We start from the raw sequence: 19,508 nt of genomic DNA, 5'->3' as shown, positions 1-19,508 counted from the left end.
TTTCTTTCACTGATCATAACACCCATCAAAAGCCACCTCTCATATTGTACATTTAGCCAAACGTACCTCAAAGTGTCTGTTCCTCTAGTGACAATAATAGTAGTCTCTCAGAATATGTGACAGAAATTGTTTTTACAGTGACCACCAACATTTCGTTTTAGACAAAAGGATGTAGATAATTTTCTTTGAAAACATGCCTGAAGGTGCTCAATATTAATTTATACATACATAACAAGTATAGATATGCCCACCTGTAGGAAAATCTATGGGCTAAAGATCAGGTTTTTAAATAGATGCAGGTACTTGAAATCAGGTTTAGTTTCCATTAACTAAAATATTCATCACTTTAATGGCTTCAGGAGTTCATAGAGAATTACTATTTGCATTCAAAATGAAAACTTACAAAATATCAGTTTAGACACAGATTTCATAGAATATAAACATGGCATAAGGAATGTCTGCATTTCTGCTACAAAATAAATGTGGGCAAAAAATGGTACTTACTAATATGATTTCCATTATGCTTGCATTTTTAACAAACAATTTAGAAAAGTGACGCTTAAAGGTCTTTTACACACTGAATCTGTTAGGCACTAACTGAAAACATAAGGCACAGAGCATTTCTGTGGAGAAAAAAACAGACCTTCCTACTGGGATTAGCCAGCCAGAGGAAACTATCCTTGGTACTTTATGGAAGGGTTTAAGTTCTTTTCTATGAAGCGCGCACACACACACACACACACACACACACACACACACACACACCCCTTGACAGCTTATATTATCTATATAATATTTAAAAGAACTTGTCCAAATATAAACTGCTCCACCATGAAACTCATGATCAGTCTTGGTTGGATTACCTGAGCAATCCACGTGACATAATTTTGTTCCTACATGTGGCATCCAGTTTTATCATGTGACAAAATGACTTACCGGCCCAAAAGAATTACTGTCAAAACTGTGTCCATGATGATCACCTTCAACCCAGATGTGACCCCGGGGAACTTTGACATACCGGTTTTTGTGTCCCATAGTTCTAGAAATAAAGAGCATATATAACCATTGAGATAAAAACAGAAAGATCAAGTAGTTGAGCATACAAAGAAACAGAGGGCAAAAATTCTATTATAAAGATGCAATGGATAATTACAGGAGAACCATGAAGCTACTCTATACCTTTATTTTTAAGTAACATATGGGTAGGACCTTGTAAATCAATGCACAGTATTTTCTCTTCACTTTTCTGTAGGAAAGAATTTTGTGCTTAAATAAAATGCACTAGTACAAAATACAATGTTTTACTACCATATTTAATTCTCAATATCCAATATATGTTTTTATGAAGTAAGCTCTAACAAAATACAGATCTATTTATTTTCTGACATTTGCTTTTATGTCAACGTTCAACTTGATCAGCTGCAATCTTTATTTCTTTAGTCAAATAAATTTCTCAAACCAACAGACAGCATTTTCCATAATGTCTTAATACTCTAAAAATAAGCATATATAAGAAACAACAATAACAAAACCCTCGCTGATCTCTTGCCAGATTGAAACTATCAGTATCAGCTACAAGTTTTTTGGTCACTATTATTTTACTTCATAAATTGTTCTTTAAAATGAGAAAGTTTTTTAACAATTTTGAAGACTGTTTAAAGATTAATGATCCATGATACACATTCAGTGGAACATCCTATATTCTTAAGGTTGACAAGGAAATGGAATAAGGAAAGACTCTCTCGTACACTATTGGTGGCAATATAAACTGATACAACCTTTTTCCCTATTTTCAGCAAATTTGTTAATAGGCTAAAATGTATATGCCTTGGACTTAAGTTATTATGCTGGCAGAAATCCATTCCAAAGAAACAATTAGAATACGAACAAATATTTATTATCAGGAGTATTCAACACAAGTTTTGGTTTTGTTTTTTAAAAGAAAGATAGACTGCCACATGCAGTGCCTCATTTGGATGTGTCTGGAGTCTTAGAAGCTTGACAACCTTATGTTCTATAAATGGACCTGAGAGCTCGTTTGGAGGTTTTAGCAGGGGACTGCAGCTTGACAGAAGAACTCTATCTGGGAAGGTTGTCCACTTTGACAGAGGGCACAGCTTTGGGAGGGACACATAGGGAGTAGTGAAGGAAGAAGGGTACATCCACCTAGCCATATCGGTGGAATCAACTTTGGTGAACAATGGAGAGAGACATTGCAGCAAACTTGTCCTCACATCCTCAACAGAAGCTTTCTATATCATATGTATATGATATGTGATATACATCATACATATTTCCTAAATATTCTGCAAATGGGAATTGTTAAAGAAATTATGACACATCCAATTTAATAAAAGGAATGAGATTAGAACAGAATATTACCCAATTTTATAATAATAAATTCTTTTTTTTTCTTCTTTTGCTCCACAAACATTTGGAAAAACACCTACCCTAAAGAAACTTCTCAATCAATGTTGGTTGAATGAATGAATGAGTAAACGTCACCCCAAAGTCTATAGAGTTAAGCACAGAAACTGAGCATTGTGAATTATTCTGAAGTAGAGTCCCTTTCAGACCATTTCTGTTAGTTAGCAAGTTGTATATGTGCAGAAAAATACATAAAAAAGGAAGACCACACATAAATTGGTGTATAGAAATTGTAACTATTCATTATCTAGAATGGCTTTTAATTTTCAAGATAATTTCGTATTGAATTACATTGCTTGAGATCAGTAAATCATTCATGCAAGGAAGCAATGTTGTGGCCATTAGAAGCCCACAGTAAGTTAATGACTGCTGTTTATTTTTAATTACTACTGGGAAGAAGAGTTTCAGCTTTTTAAAAGAAAAGCAAAACAAGTTGAACAAATCTCACCATCATATACTCTGTAATATAAGTGTTCTTCAATTAAAATCTGTCAATTAGTTCTTGACATCACTACTGCTTTCATCATGAGATTGCCTCTGAGAACTATTATCTCACATCAAGTGTTAATGATGGGAGAAAACCCTTTTACTTGTCGGCAAGGCAGACTCTCATAATAAGTCCAAACATTTGTTCACCTTATTAAGCTGGCTATTTTAGATAGCTAGATAGAAAACAATCACCCATTTTGTCCCTTTAAGCAGAATTATGAAATAAAACCAGCATAAAATCATTTCTGCAATGAAATGGTCGTTGTTAACAAAGCATAGTCTTCTGGAAACCAGAAGAATGATATAAAAGTCAGATTCAGTTTCCATGTGGTATGAACAAGATACTTGTGATGGAAAGTGACAGTATCATAAAATTACCAGTGACAACGGCACATTTCCTTGCATGGACCATCTTATCTAAAAAATGTAAATACACCCATCTTCCCATCATTCTCTAGTCTCTTATAATGTCTTATTTTTCTTCATTGAAGCTACTTGACATTCACTTACTGGCTTATTTGTTTACTGGCCATCTCCCCTTACCTAGAATGTTAACTTTGGAATTTTGCCTTTTTATTTCACTTTCTTTGTATCACCAGAGCCCAGAAGAAAGCATTGTATGAAACACTCAACAAATATTTGTTGAAATGATGACCAAATGAATGAACTGGAGAATGAAAAATACTGCAACAAAAGCAGCATGCAAGAGTGGAAAGTTCAGCGTCTGGAACCGGATTAAACCAGTGTTAATCCCGCTACCACAACTCCTAAGCACTCTTGGGCAGGTTACTAAATTTCTACCTCCATCTGTCTGTCTTGAAAACAGGATGAATAACACGTACTCTAACTGGGTTGAGAGGAAGGTCAGTAGTTAAATGAGAAGATAAGGAAGAGGTTACTATAGAGCATAGTTTCTGCAATCAGCCTATTTTGGCTTTTCTGTCTGGCTTAACTCTTTCAACTTTATGTGACCTTGGGCAGGTTGGTACAACTTGTCAGTTTTCTCTTTTGGAGAATGGACCAAATAATGGTAGCTAACTCAAAAGTTGTTCTACAAATACAGTGGAATGAACTAAACACTTGATAAATGGACTCTCTTATATTTGGGACTGTTTTTAAGCACTCAGTATAGTTCTGATACACAGTAAGAATCCAATAAGTGGTAGTTATTATTGCTATTGTCTTCCTTTGTCCACTATTTTCTTTCTTTTCAAAATTCAGAATGTGTTCAGCCTCCACTATCTATTAGCATCAGTCTCTTAAAATTACCTGAGCTACGCTTCAATAATTTCTTTTCCCCACAGTTGCACTGTGACTATAGACTATTTTTTATGGTACAATAAATCTTTTTGTTTTCCATCTTACTTGTATGCCCTTCTGGGATACTCTAAAACTTACATGTGAAAACACCATCTATCTGTTTGTGCATACTTAAATATGCAGAGATTAGTAGGTGAAAACACTCTGTGATTTTTGAATGTCATAGTGCTAACAGGAGTGGTTTACTTCGATACCAGACAGGTGTGAAAGAAGACTTTGAGCTATAGAACTCTGATAAAATTCATTCTATTTACATAATGCATATTCTCAGGTTTCGATCTAACTTGTAAAAAAATGTCACCCAAAGTATCTTTAAAAAATATGATGTTAAAATATCGAGCTGGTTTCTTTTAGGACTGCCAAAGAAATATAATACTCTTAATAGAATTCATCTGGAGAAGGAATATTAAATAGCTTTGTGCTTCTGAATTCACATAAAAGAAAGACAAGATAATCTTTTAGGTGATTTAACAGTTAAGTGAGGTGTCAGCATACAAGGTTGTATGTATCTATGGGTTGCAAATAATTTTGGTTTGACAGTCAAAAATGAGTTCTGTATGGTATTTTAACTACCTGTCTACAAAGAGGCATTTATAGTACTAGCTTTACCAAGACAAATACCTAGGTCTTATAAGTGAAATAAAGAATGATTGCCTCCTATTTGATTTGACCTTGAAAACACTTTTTAAAATATCTCTGTCTTTTGAGTGTCATCAGTTGAATACAAAATTATAAATACAATCCTTAATACAAGTAGGAAATAAATGAATATTTAGAAAATTTCCCAAGGGTGCCTGGGTGGCTCAGTTGGTTGGATATCTTGACTTCGGCTCAGGTCATGATCTCATGGCTTGTGAGTTCAGGCCCTGTATTGGGCTTGGTGCTGACAGCTCAGAGCCTAGAGCCTGCTTTGCATTCTGTGTCTCCCTCTCTCTGTCCCTACCCCACTCACGCTCTGTGTCTCTCTGTCTCAGAAATAAATAAAACATTAAAAAAATTACAAAATATTTCCCAAATGCACATATGCCTAAAGACATTCTTAACTTAGGTTATTAATAATAATAATTCATTATTTATTAAAGTATTTTTATTTCTGTATTTTTCAAACAATTCTATTGATTATCTTTGTTGTCCAAAGTAGTGACTGCCTTGAGTATGTTTACTACTTTCTGGATCCTAGACCTGTCCTGAAGGGAGTAGGTGTCTCGGGTTCAGGACTCATGCAGATCAGGAATTGGAACCAGATCCCTTCTATCATCATCACTGATAGACTAGACTAGGAAAAAGGAATAATAATCTAGTATTGGGAAAGGAAAACAAGAAGGACAACTGTCTATCTAGGGTTGGCATCTAATAATAGATTATTCTAATTATCTAATTAGATAATCTAATTAGAGAAACAATAATTCTCCCTGTCCTGCTCTCAGATCAGATTAGGGTTCAAGTTCATACTGCTTATATGGTCTAACAAAATTAAGAATTAACTTTGAATTACTAGGAATCTGGCAAAGGGAAATAAAAGATTATTCAAGAATAATCCCTCATTTCAGAGTTTTCTATAGATAAGTTCCAGCCAGTAACAGCTCATAATTCAAAATAACACCACTGACTGGGAAGTAGCCAATATTAATGAGTCAATACAAACAATAAACAGCAGAATTAAACCTCCAGAGACTTAAAATACTGGATTTATCAAACAAAAAATATAAATTATACATATTTAAATATTTTTAAGAATTAAAAAGAGAATTTCAAAAAATGAGCAAGAGACACTGCCCTATCTTGAAGGATGTTTGAAAAAGAATCAAATAGTGTTTCTAAATTTTATTTTATTTTATTTTATTTTATTTTTCTTTAATGTTCTTATTTATTTTTGAAAGCGAGAGAGAGACAGCATGACCAGGGGAGGGTCAGAGAGAGAGGGAGACACAGAATCTGAAGAGGCTTCAGGCTCTGAGCTAGCTATCAGCACAGAGCCCATTGAGGGGCTCAAACCCATGAACTGTGAGATCATAAACTGAGCCAAAGTTGGACACTTAACCGACTGAGTCACCCAGGCGCTCTGCATTTCTAAATTTTAAAATGCAGTGAGCCCTTGAACAATGTCGGAGTTGAGTGCTGACCCCAGTGCAGTAAAGATCTTCAAAACTTTTGACTCCCCCCAAAACTTAATTACTAATAGCTCACTGTTGACCAGAAACCTTACTGATAACATAAACAGTCAATGCGCATGTATTTTGTATGTTATATGTATTCTATACTGAATTTCTACAAAAGAGTAAGTAGAGAAAATTTTATTAAGAAAATCATAATGAAGAGAAAAAACATTTATAGTAGTATACTGTGTTTATCAAAACAAATCTACATATAAGAGGACCCACCCAAGTCAAATCCATGTTATTCAAGGGTCAACTATATATGATTTAATATGTGGACAAAAAAGCAGATTATTAAAAGCTAGAGAAAGAAGTAACAGACTAGAACATATATCTAAAAAAATTACTTAGAATTTAGAACAGAGAGGTAAAGAAATATTAAAAAATGTAAGAGATGTTAAGAGACACGGAGGACATTACAGAAAAGGTAACATAAGCGTGATCAAAGTTCCAAAGGAAGAGAATGAAAGGAAACAAGGAAAAACAATATTTGAAGAGATAGTACTAGAGAACTTTTCATAATTGATGAAAGCTTAAATTCACAGATTCTGCAAAATGAACCACCAGGAGGATAAGTACAAAGAAATCACACCTCGATATAATGTAATGAATTGGTAGAACCCTAAACACCCTCTTCCCCCATGACAAATTTCTGAGAAGCTGCCAGGGGGGAGAAAGGAATAACAATTAAACTAACATCAGAGTTCCTATATTAGGGTATAATTTTCATAAACTATAACCCAATCATTTTAAGTACACAATTCAATGCGTTTTAGCAATCTATACAGTCATATAATCACTAGATCAAGATACAACACACTTGAATTATTTAATAAAGTTTCCTCAGGCCCCTCAGCAGGCAGATCTGCCGTCACTTCCATTCTTGGCTCCAGGTACCTGGGGTGAGGACTAAGGTGCATTTTATCACTGTAGTTTTACCTTCCCAGACTTTCCTACAGATGAAATTATCCAGTAGGTATTCTTTTATTTCTGGTTTGTTTAAATTAATCTAATGCATCTTAGATCAATTCATGTTCTAAATAAGCAATTCATGTCTAAATAAACTTGAAGTTTATGGACACAAGTTGTTTTCAGTTTGGGGCTATTATCAACAAAGCAACTATGAACATTTCAGTATATGCATTTGTGTGGACATATGTTTTTATTTCTCTTGGGTATATATCTCTAAGTGAAATGGCTGGGTTATATGGTAACTCAATTCTTGAGTAAGTTCCAGGTATTCCGTACCTCGCTGACACTGGATAATTATTACTCTTTTAATTTTAGTCATTTTAGGGCCATACAATGGTTTTAATATACATTTCCCTAATGACTAATGTTTCTGAGTATGTATCTGTCTTTTACTTTCTTCTTTGGTGAATGATTAATGGTTTTAAGAATGAAATTCAGTGGTTTGTCCTATTATTGAGTTGTATAACTTCTTTACATAGTCTGGATATAACTCTTATCAGATATATGTTTTTGCAAATAATTTCCTCTAATCTGTGGCATGTTTCCTTTTTTAAAAATTTTCTTAACCATTTTTTTCAAAGAATAAACATTTTTAATTTTAATGAAGTTCTTTTTAGCATTTTTTATAATACATGCTTTTTATGCCATAAAAAATCTTTGCCTAATCAAAAGTCACAAATCTTTTCTTCCATTTTTTTGCCCACTTTTCTAATTTTAGGATGTTTTATTTTTAATGTAATACAAAAGAAAGTTCAAATTTTCTTTCTTTCTTTCTTTCTTTCTTTCTTTCTTTCTTTCTTTCTTTCTTTCCTTTCTTTCTTTCTTCCTATAGAACATCCAAATTCTCTAGCACCATTAAAAAAAAAAAAGATCGTTCTTACTTTCTTACTTGAATTATCTTGTGCTATGGACTGAGTTAGGTCCCCTCAGAATTCATATGTTGAAGCCTTATTTCCAGGATGGAGATGGGCCCTTGGGTGATAATCATGTTTAGATGAGGACAAAAGGGTAGGGCCCTCATGAAAGGATTAATGTCCTTCTAAGAAGAGAGCAGAGAGAGCTTGTATGATCTTTCTTTCCTTCCTCCACTCCTGACTCCTACTCTCTCACTCTATGTGCCAACTTATACAAATAGCATGCAGAAAAGAAGGAAAGTGGTTTAAAATACAGTTTTATAAAGTTTTTAAATTTTTCTAGTGAAGAATAAAAATATTTATTATCTTTGGGCTTTGCTCAGTATGCATTTAAATCATTTTAGAAATTGTAATGGAAATACAGTCTATAACTCCCTCATGAGTAGACAGATTTTAGAATTAAAAAATATCAGCTAATGCAAAAGAATTCAAGAAACTAAAAAGCATGTAGAAAAATCAAGATCAATAGAAAGCACAAAATAAAATGGTATTTAAGTACATCAGTAATCATAATAAAAGTAGATTGAGTAATATAGCTAATTGGGAAAAAACTGATTGTCCAGCTGTGTAAAAATTCTAGCTACATGCTGCTTATAAGAGAGACACATAAAACAAAAGGATAAAGATAATCTATTAAACAATAAAATGATGAATCAGATAAATAATAGCTACATTAGTAGCCAAATGAGATCAGGTCTCTGAGATGAGAATGAAGTGTCTATGGGACCTGATCATGAAACCACTGAGGTTTATTTTATCCTATGGAAGGATCTGAACCAGGGTAGTGGGCCTAAAATTCTTTAATAAAGTTAAATTTTGTTTACTAAAATCCATGATCAGGGTCAGTATTCTAAAAAGTCCAAAGATCTCTGCTATAACATGATAAACTTTTTTGCTGTTCAATATAACCATTCTCTCTTTTAACTTTAAATGCTACCAACTGTTACATTTTCTTTGTATAAAAATGCTGAGGTATGGAGACTCAATAATACTCTTTTCCTTGGAGCTTGTATTGACTTAGAATTGTATGTAATTTGAGAAAAAAAAAGACGTGTATGTAATTAATAGAGGGTGAATTTAAGCAAATTAGGTGATAATATTTCTAGGAAGTTGAATCACCTAGAGCTACCTATAAGTGAGGACACTTAAGTGGTATTTTATGATCACAGCTGGAAAGTCACCAGCAATGATCTAATAAAACTCCTTTTTGGATATGTAGACACAAAAAGCATTTAGGTGAAGTCACCTAGTTGGTTAATGGAAGGCGAAGACTATATAAACCAGATTCTATAATTTCCTTTCCATTGCACCATGGATCATAGAGATTCCAAAGAATAGGTGCTAACACCACTTCAGAGGCACAGCTGTCAGTGTTGCATATGCTGCAGTTGCTATTTAAACCAGATGTGTATTTACTATGTGTTATATTACTTCTGGGTCCTTCACCCAATATGCCCCGTCCAACTTTCTTTTCCCTCCGATCACATCCTGGGATTCAGTGTATAAATTCAGTATTGCATGTTGTGCATAACTGCTCTAAAGGATCTTATTTTGTGTACTATATAAGTCAGAATATAGTGTGCATTGCCATATAATATAAAATGAAAGATCTACCTATAAACAATGCAACCAACGATCTGTCATACCAACCAACTAAAATACCAAATAAACTTTAAACAGTGAAAAAATAAAAAATAAATAAATTAACAAGTTAATTAAATAAATAAAATATAACTTTAAAATGTCCTCTCTTTTACAATGCCTTCTCATTAAAAACAAAAACAAAACAAAAACCCTATTTCTACTTAATGGATTTATTCCTTCACCAGGTGTATTGGTCCAGTGACAAAAGAGTCAAATGTGTAAGATTACATCTTGAAAACTAGCATGTTAAATTAAAAACCAATGAAAAACTGTAACAAAAATAAGAAATGCACATTTGATAATGCAGATTTTAAAAGACTGGGGAAGAGGGGGAGGGAAGTATCACATTTAATGCAGGACTGCACACATATCAAAACCCCTGCACTGGATTAACTGTTGCAGTAAGAACAGATACAGTCGTATCTGTGGTTCAAACATTCACTGGGGGAAATACGATTCTTAAAACTGTCAACTTCTTAAATAAAATAAGAGGATAAATAATTTCATCTTTGAGGTCATATCCTAAAGAATACATCCTAGAGTTTCCATTTGTCAACAGATTCACTGGAAAGAAATAAAATGTCATTCTCTAAATAGACTGTAGATTGTTGCTAGGTGATTAGCACAAATCTATTTAGTTCACTTAAACAAAAGTTAGGTTTATACATTCTCACAACAAAGTTGCAGAATTAATTTTATAAATTTAATATGAATGCTCTTAGTACAGCTGAGAATGATTACTATGTGAAACAGTATAAATGGGGTGGGTGAAGGCATAGAAAAGAATAAGATCTTGTCTCTACTACCAAGTTTATAACTTACACCATGATTCATAAGCAACTAATGTCTGTGAAATATATATGACAATCTGCCATAGAGTAAATTTAACAAGTTTGAAGCATCTGCCAGAAAATAATTGATGAAAGGAGGAATAAATAAATGAACAAGTGTCAAATGTTGCTAACTGCATAGGTGTTCAAAGGATGGTATTATTTTACTCTGGAATGGCCAGGGAAGGCATATTTGAATCATGATATGAAAGGGATAGATAAAAGCTAACAGGTAAAGAAGGCAGTATGTAATTCAAACCCCATTCTCTTACAGGGCAGTGAATTATTTCCTTCATATATAGCATCATAAATGCTATAATAAAGATTTTATAATGAAGACTTTATTTGTATTATAATAATATACAAAAAATAAATATATTTAAGTTATTTGATTCTAAGGATATTATTATTAATTTTTCTCTTATTATCCTTAATTTCTTCTTATTCTTCTCATATTCTAAATGCTGTTATATCCAGTATTAATTCATGCTAGATCATATTAAGTGAAGAATCTTTAAGTAGGTAAATATATTATTGAGTTATATCATAATTATAAACATATACACTATGTGAACATAGAAAAGATAACCCCAAAGTAGTAAATAAGGTGTCTAACTTGGATGTATTTAAAATATTTTTCCTAAAATGATAAAAACATGAAATTTCAAATGTTTAAACACCATAGTCAGTTTACTTATTGTTAAACTGGATTTTTTTAATGCTTATTTATTTTGAGAGAGAGAGAAAGAGAGAGAGAGTGCACATGTGCAGGGGAGGAGCAGAGAGAGGGCAGAATGAATCCCAAGCAGATTCCTTGCTATCAGGGCAGAGCCTGGCGGGGCTCTATCTCACTTGAGATCATGACCTGAGCCAAATCAAGAGTCAAATGCTTAAGTGACTTAACCACAATTTACATAAAACAGTGGGCTTGTAATGCCTAATTTTGTTTTTCAAAACAAATCAATATTTATTATAAATAGTACTGTTGTACTTATTCACAAAGTCTCCTCTCAAAATAATTTCCTAGGTATCTATATCATTCATCATTTACTTCAGTAGGTTTTTCCCACATGCTGGTTATATAGGGGGGAAAAACACATTTCAGTGGTTTTTAATGTAAGGTCCAATGAGGCTTAAATATTGGAGGAAATATGAACAATTTTTCTTCTGTTCGCTCTGATCTCACTCAGTCTTACAACCTGAATATTCTTTTGAACATTAAAAAGAATATATACTATTTTCTTTATTTCCTACAAACAAAATTAATGAGCCCTTGGATTAATTACTGGTAATTAATTTTTAAATCACTAGTAATTAATTCTTAAATCACTATTTATTGATTACTAGTAATTTATTTTTAAATCACTATTTTTTAAGTTTTAATTACCCACCAATAACATTTCCAAATATAACCACATCACAAGAAGCAACTGGAATTTGGTTAAATTTGAATTGAGATCTTTCTTTTTACATGACCAATATTGCAAAATAGTAGAGTGACCTAATTAATGTCAGCAGGAATTCATTTAATCATCAATCATTTCTCCCAACTGAATATTCCTTAACACATCTTTATTTAACAGTTTCATTCAAACAAATAGTATTATAGAGAGAGAATACAATATTTCTTTAAAGTCACCATACTAGCTTACACATTTGACAGCTACAGATTACTCTTCATAAAATATAAATATGAATAAAATAGGTTTTAGAAAGTACCAAAAAGGAGATCTTGCTATTTCAAGTCCTAATTGTTTCAGCCTACATGAATCTATATTATAAACCCATAATATCTAGGATGCCAGATTACCATGTAAACATGTGGGTGAATTGCTAGAAAGTTAGAGATGTTTTTCTTTCTCCGTACATTGGACTATGATGGGGTGGAACAATCCAGATCAATGAATACTACGGGCTACAAAGCATGAGAGGCTATGGGTCAGAATGTCTGCATGCCAAGTTGTTTTGATGTAAATATAAAGTTTATCTAAAGCTTCTTGGGTACTTTGTTACATTCTTATTTTTGAATATTTGCTAATCAATGATCTAGGTGTCAAAGAGCAGAGAGCAATCCTCTCAACTTCCAAGGAATAGGCTCTTGCTTGTAAGCCCAATTTTTCCAATACAGAAGACAAAATTCAGAGAATGTGCAGTTCAGATAGGAAGAACAGGAAGTCCCTTTTAATGAGGTTTATTAAACTTCTAATGTAACCCAGAATAATATTAAACGGCATAAAATAGCCTTCTATGTCCACTGAGTTTGCCTGGTGAATGTCTGGCTTGTAAGAAAATGGATTTGGGTGGATAAAGTGAATCTTGAAAAGATATGATTTCTCATTTGTTGCATCCTATAAATTGAAGAATCAGTCCTCAATAGTCACATCTTCTTGATATTCTGCTGTGCAGATGAATTGCTGTCCTCTTAAAGTAAATTTTTAAATAATATAAATCACTGCATGAAACTTAAAACCAGAGGGAAAATTCATAGCTAAAAGGAAAAAAAAACAATAGGATTCACTTTTCTTTATACCTGAAGTCCAAAAACTACTTCCTTCTCCCTTAGATACCATATTGGTCCAAGCCACTAGCCTCTCCTTCCTGAACTCCTGGAGTCACCTTTTCACTGTCTTTTATGTATCTACTTTCTTCTATTGTTAATAATTTTTCATACAAGTCCAATCCTGTCATACTCCTGCCCTGCTGAAAAGTTTTCAATGGCTTCCCATTACACAGAATAAAATCCCATTTGCTCATTGTTTCCTCCAAGCCCTTACATCCAAGAATTCCCAGTCTTGGCACTCTAGATAGGTTGACCCAGAAAATTCTTAGTCATGAAGAGCTGTCCTCTGTAACTTAGGATGTTTAGTAGCATCCCAGGCTCCCACTCACTAGATGTCAATAGCATACCCTTCACAGTTTTGACAACCAAAAATGTCACCAAGCATTGCTAAATATCTCCGAGTTGGGGCCAGGAGGACAAAACTTCTCCCTGCCTGCAGGAATCACTGCTTTACAGGGTCTGTTTCCTCACTACATCTTCTGTCTCAACTCCTCTCACTCATTCTACCTCATCCACACTAGCCTTTCCAATGTTCCTCCAATGCATCAAGAGTCCTCTGGACTTTGGACCTTTTCTGCACTTGCTATTTTCTGCATGGAATGCTCTTTTCATTCTGTGTCCCCGTTTAAATGTTCTATCTAAAACAGCTCTTCTTGTCACCCTTTATCCTTTAGCATACTTTTCTTCATAGCACTATCTGTTCTCTGGATTTATAATCGGGCTTATGGTTTACTTGATTTTTGTCTGTCTTCTGGACTTGACTGTAAATACATGAAGGCAGAGACTTTAAATGTCTTGTTCAACCCTGTCTTTCTAATTCCTAAAATAGTGCCTGCCTATATTCTTGATAGGTGCTCAAGAAATATGTATTGACTAAAGAGATGAGTGTGAATTCTGGTAGTACTCCTCTTTATATTACTATAAAAAATTAAGATTACTCATTTTTTCATTTTTAACAATGACATCATATAGTATCTTAAATTGAAAAGAATTTTATACCTTCAGACAACACCATCATTTTACAGATAAGAAATTTGAGACCTGGAGAGGTTAGTTTGTCAACAGTGATTGACTTAGTTTGTGTTAATTTACCTTTAAAAATCAAAGTGATAAATACAAATTTCAAATCTTCTCTTCATAGTCTTCCTTATGAGTATTTTACCCACATTAACAGAAGGTTCATTTACAAATTAAATGTCTAGAGAATTTGAACCAAACATAAGTATAGGTATTGAGTATAAGATAGTTTAAGGAGGGTATCAGTTGCCATCTTGATAAATGAAGATCATTTTGTCTTAGATTTTTAGATAGGAAATTCTCTCAGGAACTACCAGATAGTAAAAGGAATAATTGGGGGGAAAACTTGATGGCTTATGGTTTATAGAAATTAAATTATTTTATGATCATAAACTAAAATAACTCAAAGTATATAAAATATAGAATTAGATCATTGGCACCAGCACTATCTGAATGGATTCATTTTATGGACTTTGTAGACTAATTGATCAAAGTGTGTTTAGGAAGATTAAAAAGTTAAGTATGGCAAAGCCTCTGACCTCAAGAACCTTATAGTGCAAAAGACGATGTACATAGAAATTACAACACAAAGCAGAACATGATAAATGCTGGATGCGAGATATAATGATGATAATAATAAAGAACTATCTGCTGAGCACTTATTATGGACCGAGTAGTCTAGTAAATGACAATAATTTAGGCTTTGTCAGACAAAGAAAATAATAAAGGATTTGAACCCAGATACACAAAAGCCTGTGTGCTTAATGACCATTCTATCCTTCTTTAAGAAAAAGATTAATTCTGACTGACCTGATCTTGATCTGGGAAATTAGAAAAATACAAGTATGGGCATGAGCACTATAAAATGTGACAGAAAGTAAATAGATGATACAGTGTATCACGCATTCATGTTAGAAAATTCTTGAATTCTTTGGTTTGGCTAGAATGCAGTTTAGAGGAAGCTAATAAACGTATGTTACATGGACTGGTGGTAGAGGAACTTAAATATCAATCTAAGAAGTATACACTCTATTTTTGTAGGCAGTGGGGACAGTTGAAAGTTGTTAATAAAAAGTGACAAGATCATACATAATTATCTTCACAGGACTTGCCCCAGGGAAAAATGGACACAGCTGAAATGTTCAGCTGCCAATGGAAACCATTCTTCCAGATACATTCAATTCCACTAATCTCCTCCCTCATGGAGCCCTTACTTTCTAAACATACCAAGATCCTACTGATTATAGGGACAATATTTCGGTGTACATGGTATATAGCCACTGTGTTTTGGGGTGACGGTTCTTAATGAGACTTAACTGCATCCACCTCATCCCCTTGTTTTGGGGGCTTGCTAGACAGACAGATTACCAGGGAAGCACAACACAGCAGTACTTCAGCCTTACAGCTCTAGCACATCTTAGGTTAAATGGCTATTCGCCAGTGAAAGTGAGTCCAAGAGAGGCATATGTTTCCTCCCAAGTACCAGAACCACATAATTAACATAATCTTTATACCTTCTGATTGGATTTCTATCTCATTCTAATAAAAGCAATCCTGTTTCACCCTTATCAAAAATCATCCCACTTAGATAATAAATGCTTATAATTATATCCTCTTCATGATTACAAAATATCACTTTGATTAGATGAAATAGGCTTACCATGGAAACCACTACATCCACCTAAATCCTGTTTTGCTATTTACTGGTAGTTAGTTAGGTATCATATTTCATAACCTGCTTTACAGTTGTATGTCTATTACTAAAACATTTCCCTTTTGCAAATATTCAGACTGACCACAATACTTTTTAAGAAAGTGTTTGGAGCTGTTTATTCTTAAGTCAAAATTTTGTATGATTCCTTTGTCATATGGGTTCTATCCTCAGCATCATAATATCATTAATCACTAAGCCATAGTCAAGCCTGGCATTGCCCTGTAGATTTATTTTGGATGGGATACTAGGATTAGAAAAGTTTACTACTTATCCTTATATTTACATGTCTTAATATTTTTATAACATTATCCTGCCATGTCTTCCCCATAAAAGAAAAAAAATAAAAAGGCTGAATACATTCATTTCCTCCATATTTTTAATTACAATATATTTTTTTCTGGGGAGTTGTTTCTAATAAACACAGCCAGTCTTGAAAGGTCTGGAAAGAAACTGCAGATTAGGTAATATCTAAAACTAACAGATGAATCAATTTTCAAAAAGAAGGATAGGAAAAGATATTTTGGGCAAAAGAGAAATATTTTCAAAGGCAGAAAATGAGGGCCACATAGGTATAAATGGGAAGAACACTGAGTTATGTGATTTGGCTAGCAGGTAGGTATGATGGTAAGTATGACATCACATTTCAAAGACATTAGAAATGCTCTAATCCAACACAATCCAGATTGATATTTGTCAGATGAATATTTTTTAAGTAGGCAAGATATGAAATTATACTAAAAATTATACATTCTTTTCTTAATCATATCATTGTATTATGAATGCTCAATTAATTCAATCTCTTGAGAGAAGAAGTCATTCTCTTCAGGTAGAAGTTCACAAGTTGAAGCTCCAACAAGGCTTTCTAAACCATATTCATACTACGCTGTATAGAATTCCCAGCTTTAGTGTCTTTACCTCAGAGGGAAAGCTGAACAAAAGATACTTTGTGACAATCTGAATAAAGAATCCTTTGAGATTTTTACAAAATTTTCCCATGCTTTCTCAGTTGTCTCACCACTTGGGACAGCTATTTAAAAAAGAAAACTCATTTTAAGTTAGTCTTTCAAGATATCTGACTGTTTTTATTTTCTTATTCATGTTTCATCCATTCATATAACAATTAAAATACATGTATACAATAACAGGTGTAATTAGTACAAGCATGTTTGGAAATGAATGCCACTGATTTTGTTTAGGCTGACCATTTTAGCCAGTGGGGACAAGATTACCTAGCATTATTAGAGCATAACCTTTTAGCTGTGAGCATACTAGGTCATAACCTCAGACAGATGTTTGACAGAAGGAACGAAGAGCTTGAGTGAATCAAGGTGGTCCAGGAGAAGGATTCATTTATGGAAGCATCGGCTTAGTTCAGTGTGACAGAAGAGAAGACAGGAGAACACAACTTCAATGGAAACTGTAGTTGTAAAGAAAAACCTGATAGGCACCATGATCTAGGCTCTTAAATCAGGGAGCTTATCAGGAAAGGCAGTATGAGCAGGGTTACAGAACACGGACTCTAGAGCTAGTCTGCCTAGGTTTGAATGCCGTCTCTCCACTTATTAGCCATGCCACCTTGGGCAAGTTACTCAAACCTTGTTTAGTGATGCAGTTCCCACAATTTAAAAAAAAAGTTGCTATTCATAAGGTATTGTTAGGATTTGATGAGTTAATATTGTAAAACATGTGCGTAGAATGGTGCCTGGTAGAAGCAGGCACTCAATCAACTTCAAGTTTATTATTATACAAAAGTGATGGCTGGTAACAGTTTTCTGGATTTACTGTCCCGGGACACAGACATAACAACATATGAAGTACTTTGGGCAATGCTGGCATATAATAAAGTTTTTGTATTAATTTGTTGTTGTTTTTGTTGTTGTTATGGGCCATTTAAAGGTTTCCAATGGCAGAGCAATCAGATTTGTATTTCAGAAGGAACCATGCCAACAGGAGAGGGAGGGTCTGAGCGATGGGGGGGGGGCAAACCCCAAAAAGGGACAATGTTTAGTAGACTGAACATGGACACTCCCAGGCTGGAATGGTAGAAGACAGGTTAAGGGTCAAGACACTCATGTGGTAGAACTGATGGTAGTTGTTAATTGACCGGATGTGGCTCATGGCGGAGAGAGAGGAGGTGAAGACATCAGAAGTGAAAGCTCTTTTCTATGCAGCTGCACTCCAACATCACCTGTCTTTTGGTTTATGGGTAAACTCAGGAAAGTAGTAAGAAGGGGTCAAAGCATATATTTCTAAGAAATTCACAAAATCAGCTACAAAAGGAGGAAAGGCCTTACCTTTATAAACAGAAACTCTGCATCTAGCAACCTCAGTGTCCAGAATGAACTGACCCGTATTTTATTAAGCCATCAAGCTTCTCTCTCTCTTTCAAAATTATTTATAGTTAGTATCACTAAACCATGCAGGCCTTCTTTGAAAATCCAGGCATGAGAAGTCTTGTGGAATAATTCTTTGAACATCTTTTCGTTAATATGAACTTGCTGGTTAACTGATTTAGTGTTCACTCTACTGAGAAAACTCTATATAACAAAGTCAAGTAGTAAAAAGCATTATGCTCCTTTACTGAAACATAAAAGATTTTGCGGATGTTTCAGATATTTCTGTGCATAGTCGTCTTTGGAATCAGACAAATATTGATACTTCAAATGTATTTAAGGTTTCCAAAACCACACAGATTGAGAAAGGTACCCTATCCTTAAAAAAACTGTCAACATGCCCTCTTTATTGTATAAAAGAAAAAAATATTTGGCTGGATAGATAACTATGGAACTACTGAAGCCCTATTTCCTTTTTTTAAAAAATAGTTTGTTGTCAAATTGGTTTACATACAACACCCAGTTCTCTTCCCCATAAGTGCCCTCCTCCATCACCACCACTTTTCCCCCCTCCCCCTTCCCCTTCAACTCTCAGTTCATTTTCCGCATCCAATAGTCTCTCAAGTTTTGTGTCTCTCTCCCCAATTCTCTTTCCCTCTTCCCCTCCCATGGTCCTCCATTAGGTCTATCCTGTTTTCCTGTTAGAACTATGAGTGCGAACATATGGTTTCTGTCCTTCTCTGCCTGACTTATTTCACTTAGCATGATACCCTCAAGGTCCATCCACTTTCCTACAAAAGGCCATATGTCATTCCCTCTCATTGTCATGTAGTACTCCATTGTGTATATATACCACATCTTCTTGATCCACTCATCAGGTGATGGACATTTAGGCTTTTTCCATGTTTTGGCTATTGTTGACAGTGCTGCTATGAACATTGGGGTACATGTGCTCCTATGCATCAGCACTTCTGTCTCTCTTGGGTAAATCCCTAGCAGGGCTATTGCTGGGTCATAAGGGAGTTCTATGGATAGTTTTCTGAGGAACCTCCACACTGTTTTCCAAAGTGGCTGCACCAGTTTACATTCCCACCAACAGTGTAGGAGGGTGCCTATCTCTCCACACCCTCAC

At 34.2% G+C, this 19,508-nt stretch overlaps 1 protein-coding gene across 2 annotated transcripts in view; it reads right to left on the bottom strand.

The window, feature by feature from the left end:
- The window catches only part of IMMP2L (inner mitochondrial membrane peptidase subunit 2), an 848,590-nt gene that overhangs the window by 207,763 nt on the left and 621,319 nt on the right, over positions 1–19,508 (bottom strand). For both annotated transcript variants that reach the window (XM_029924830.1, XM_029924823.1), the window contains exon 6: positions 937–1,039. In XM_029924830.1, the coding sequence (XP_029780690.1) occupies positions 937–1,039 (103 nt within the window). The remainder of the gene's footprint in view (positions 1–936; positions 1,040–19,508) is intronic.

This window comes from Suricata suricatta, chromosome 2 (assembly GCF_006229205.1).
Source record: "Suricata suricatta isolate VVHF042 chromosome 2, meerkat_22Aug2017_6uvM2_HiC, whole genome shotgun sequence".
In the NCBI taxonomy this organism is placed as follows: Eukaryota; Metazoa; Chordata; class Mammalia; order Carnivora; family Herpestidae; genus Suricata; species Suricata suricatta.
The sequence above is the reverse complement of the archived record's forward strand: the minus strand, read 5'-3'. Positions and strand labels throughout refer to the sequence as shown.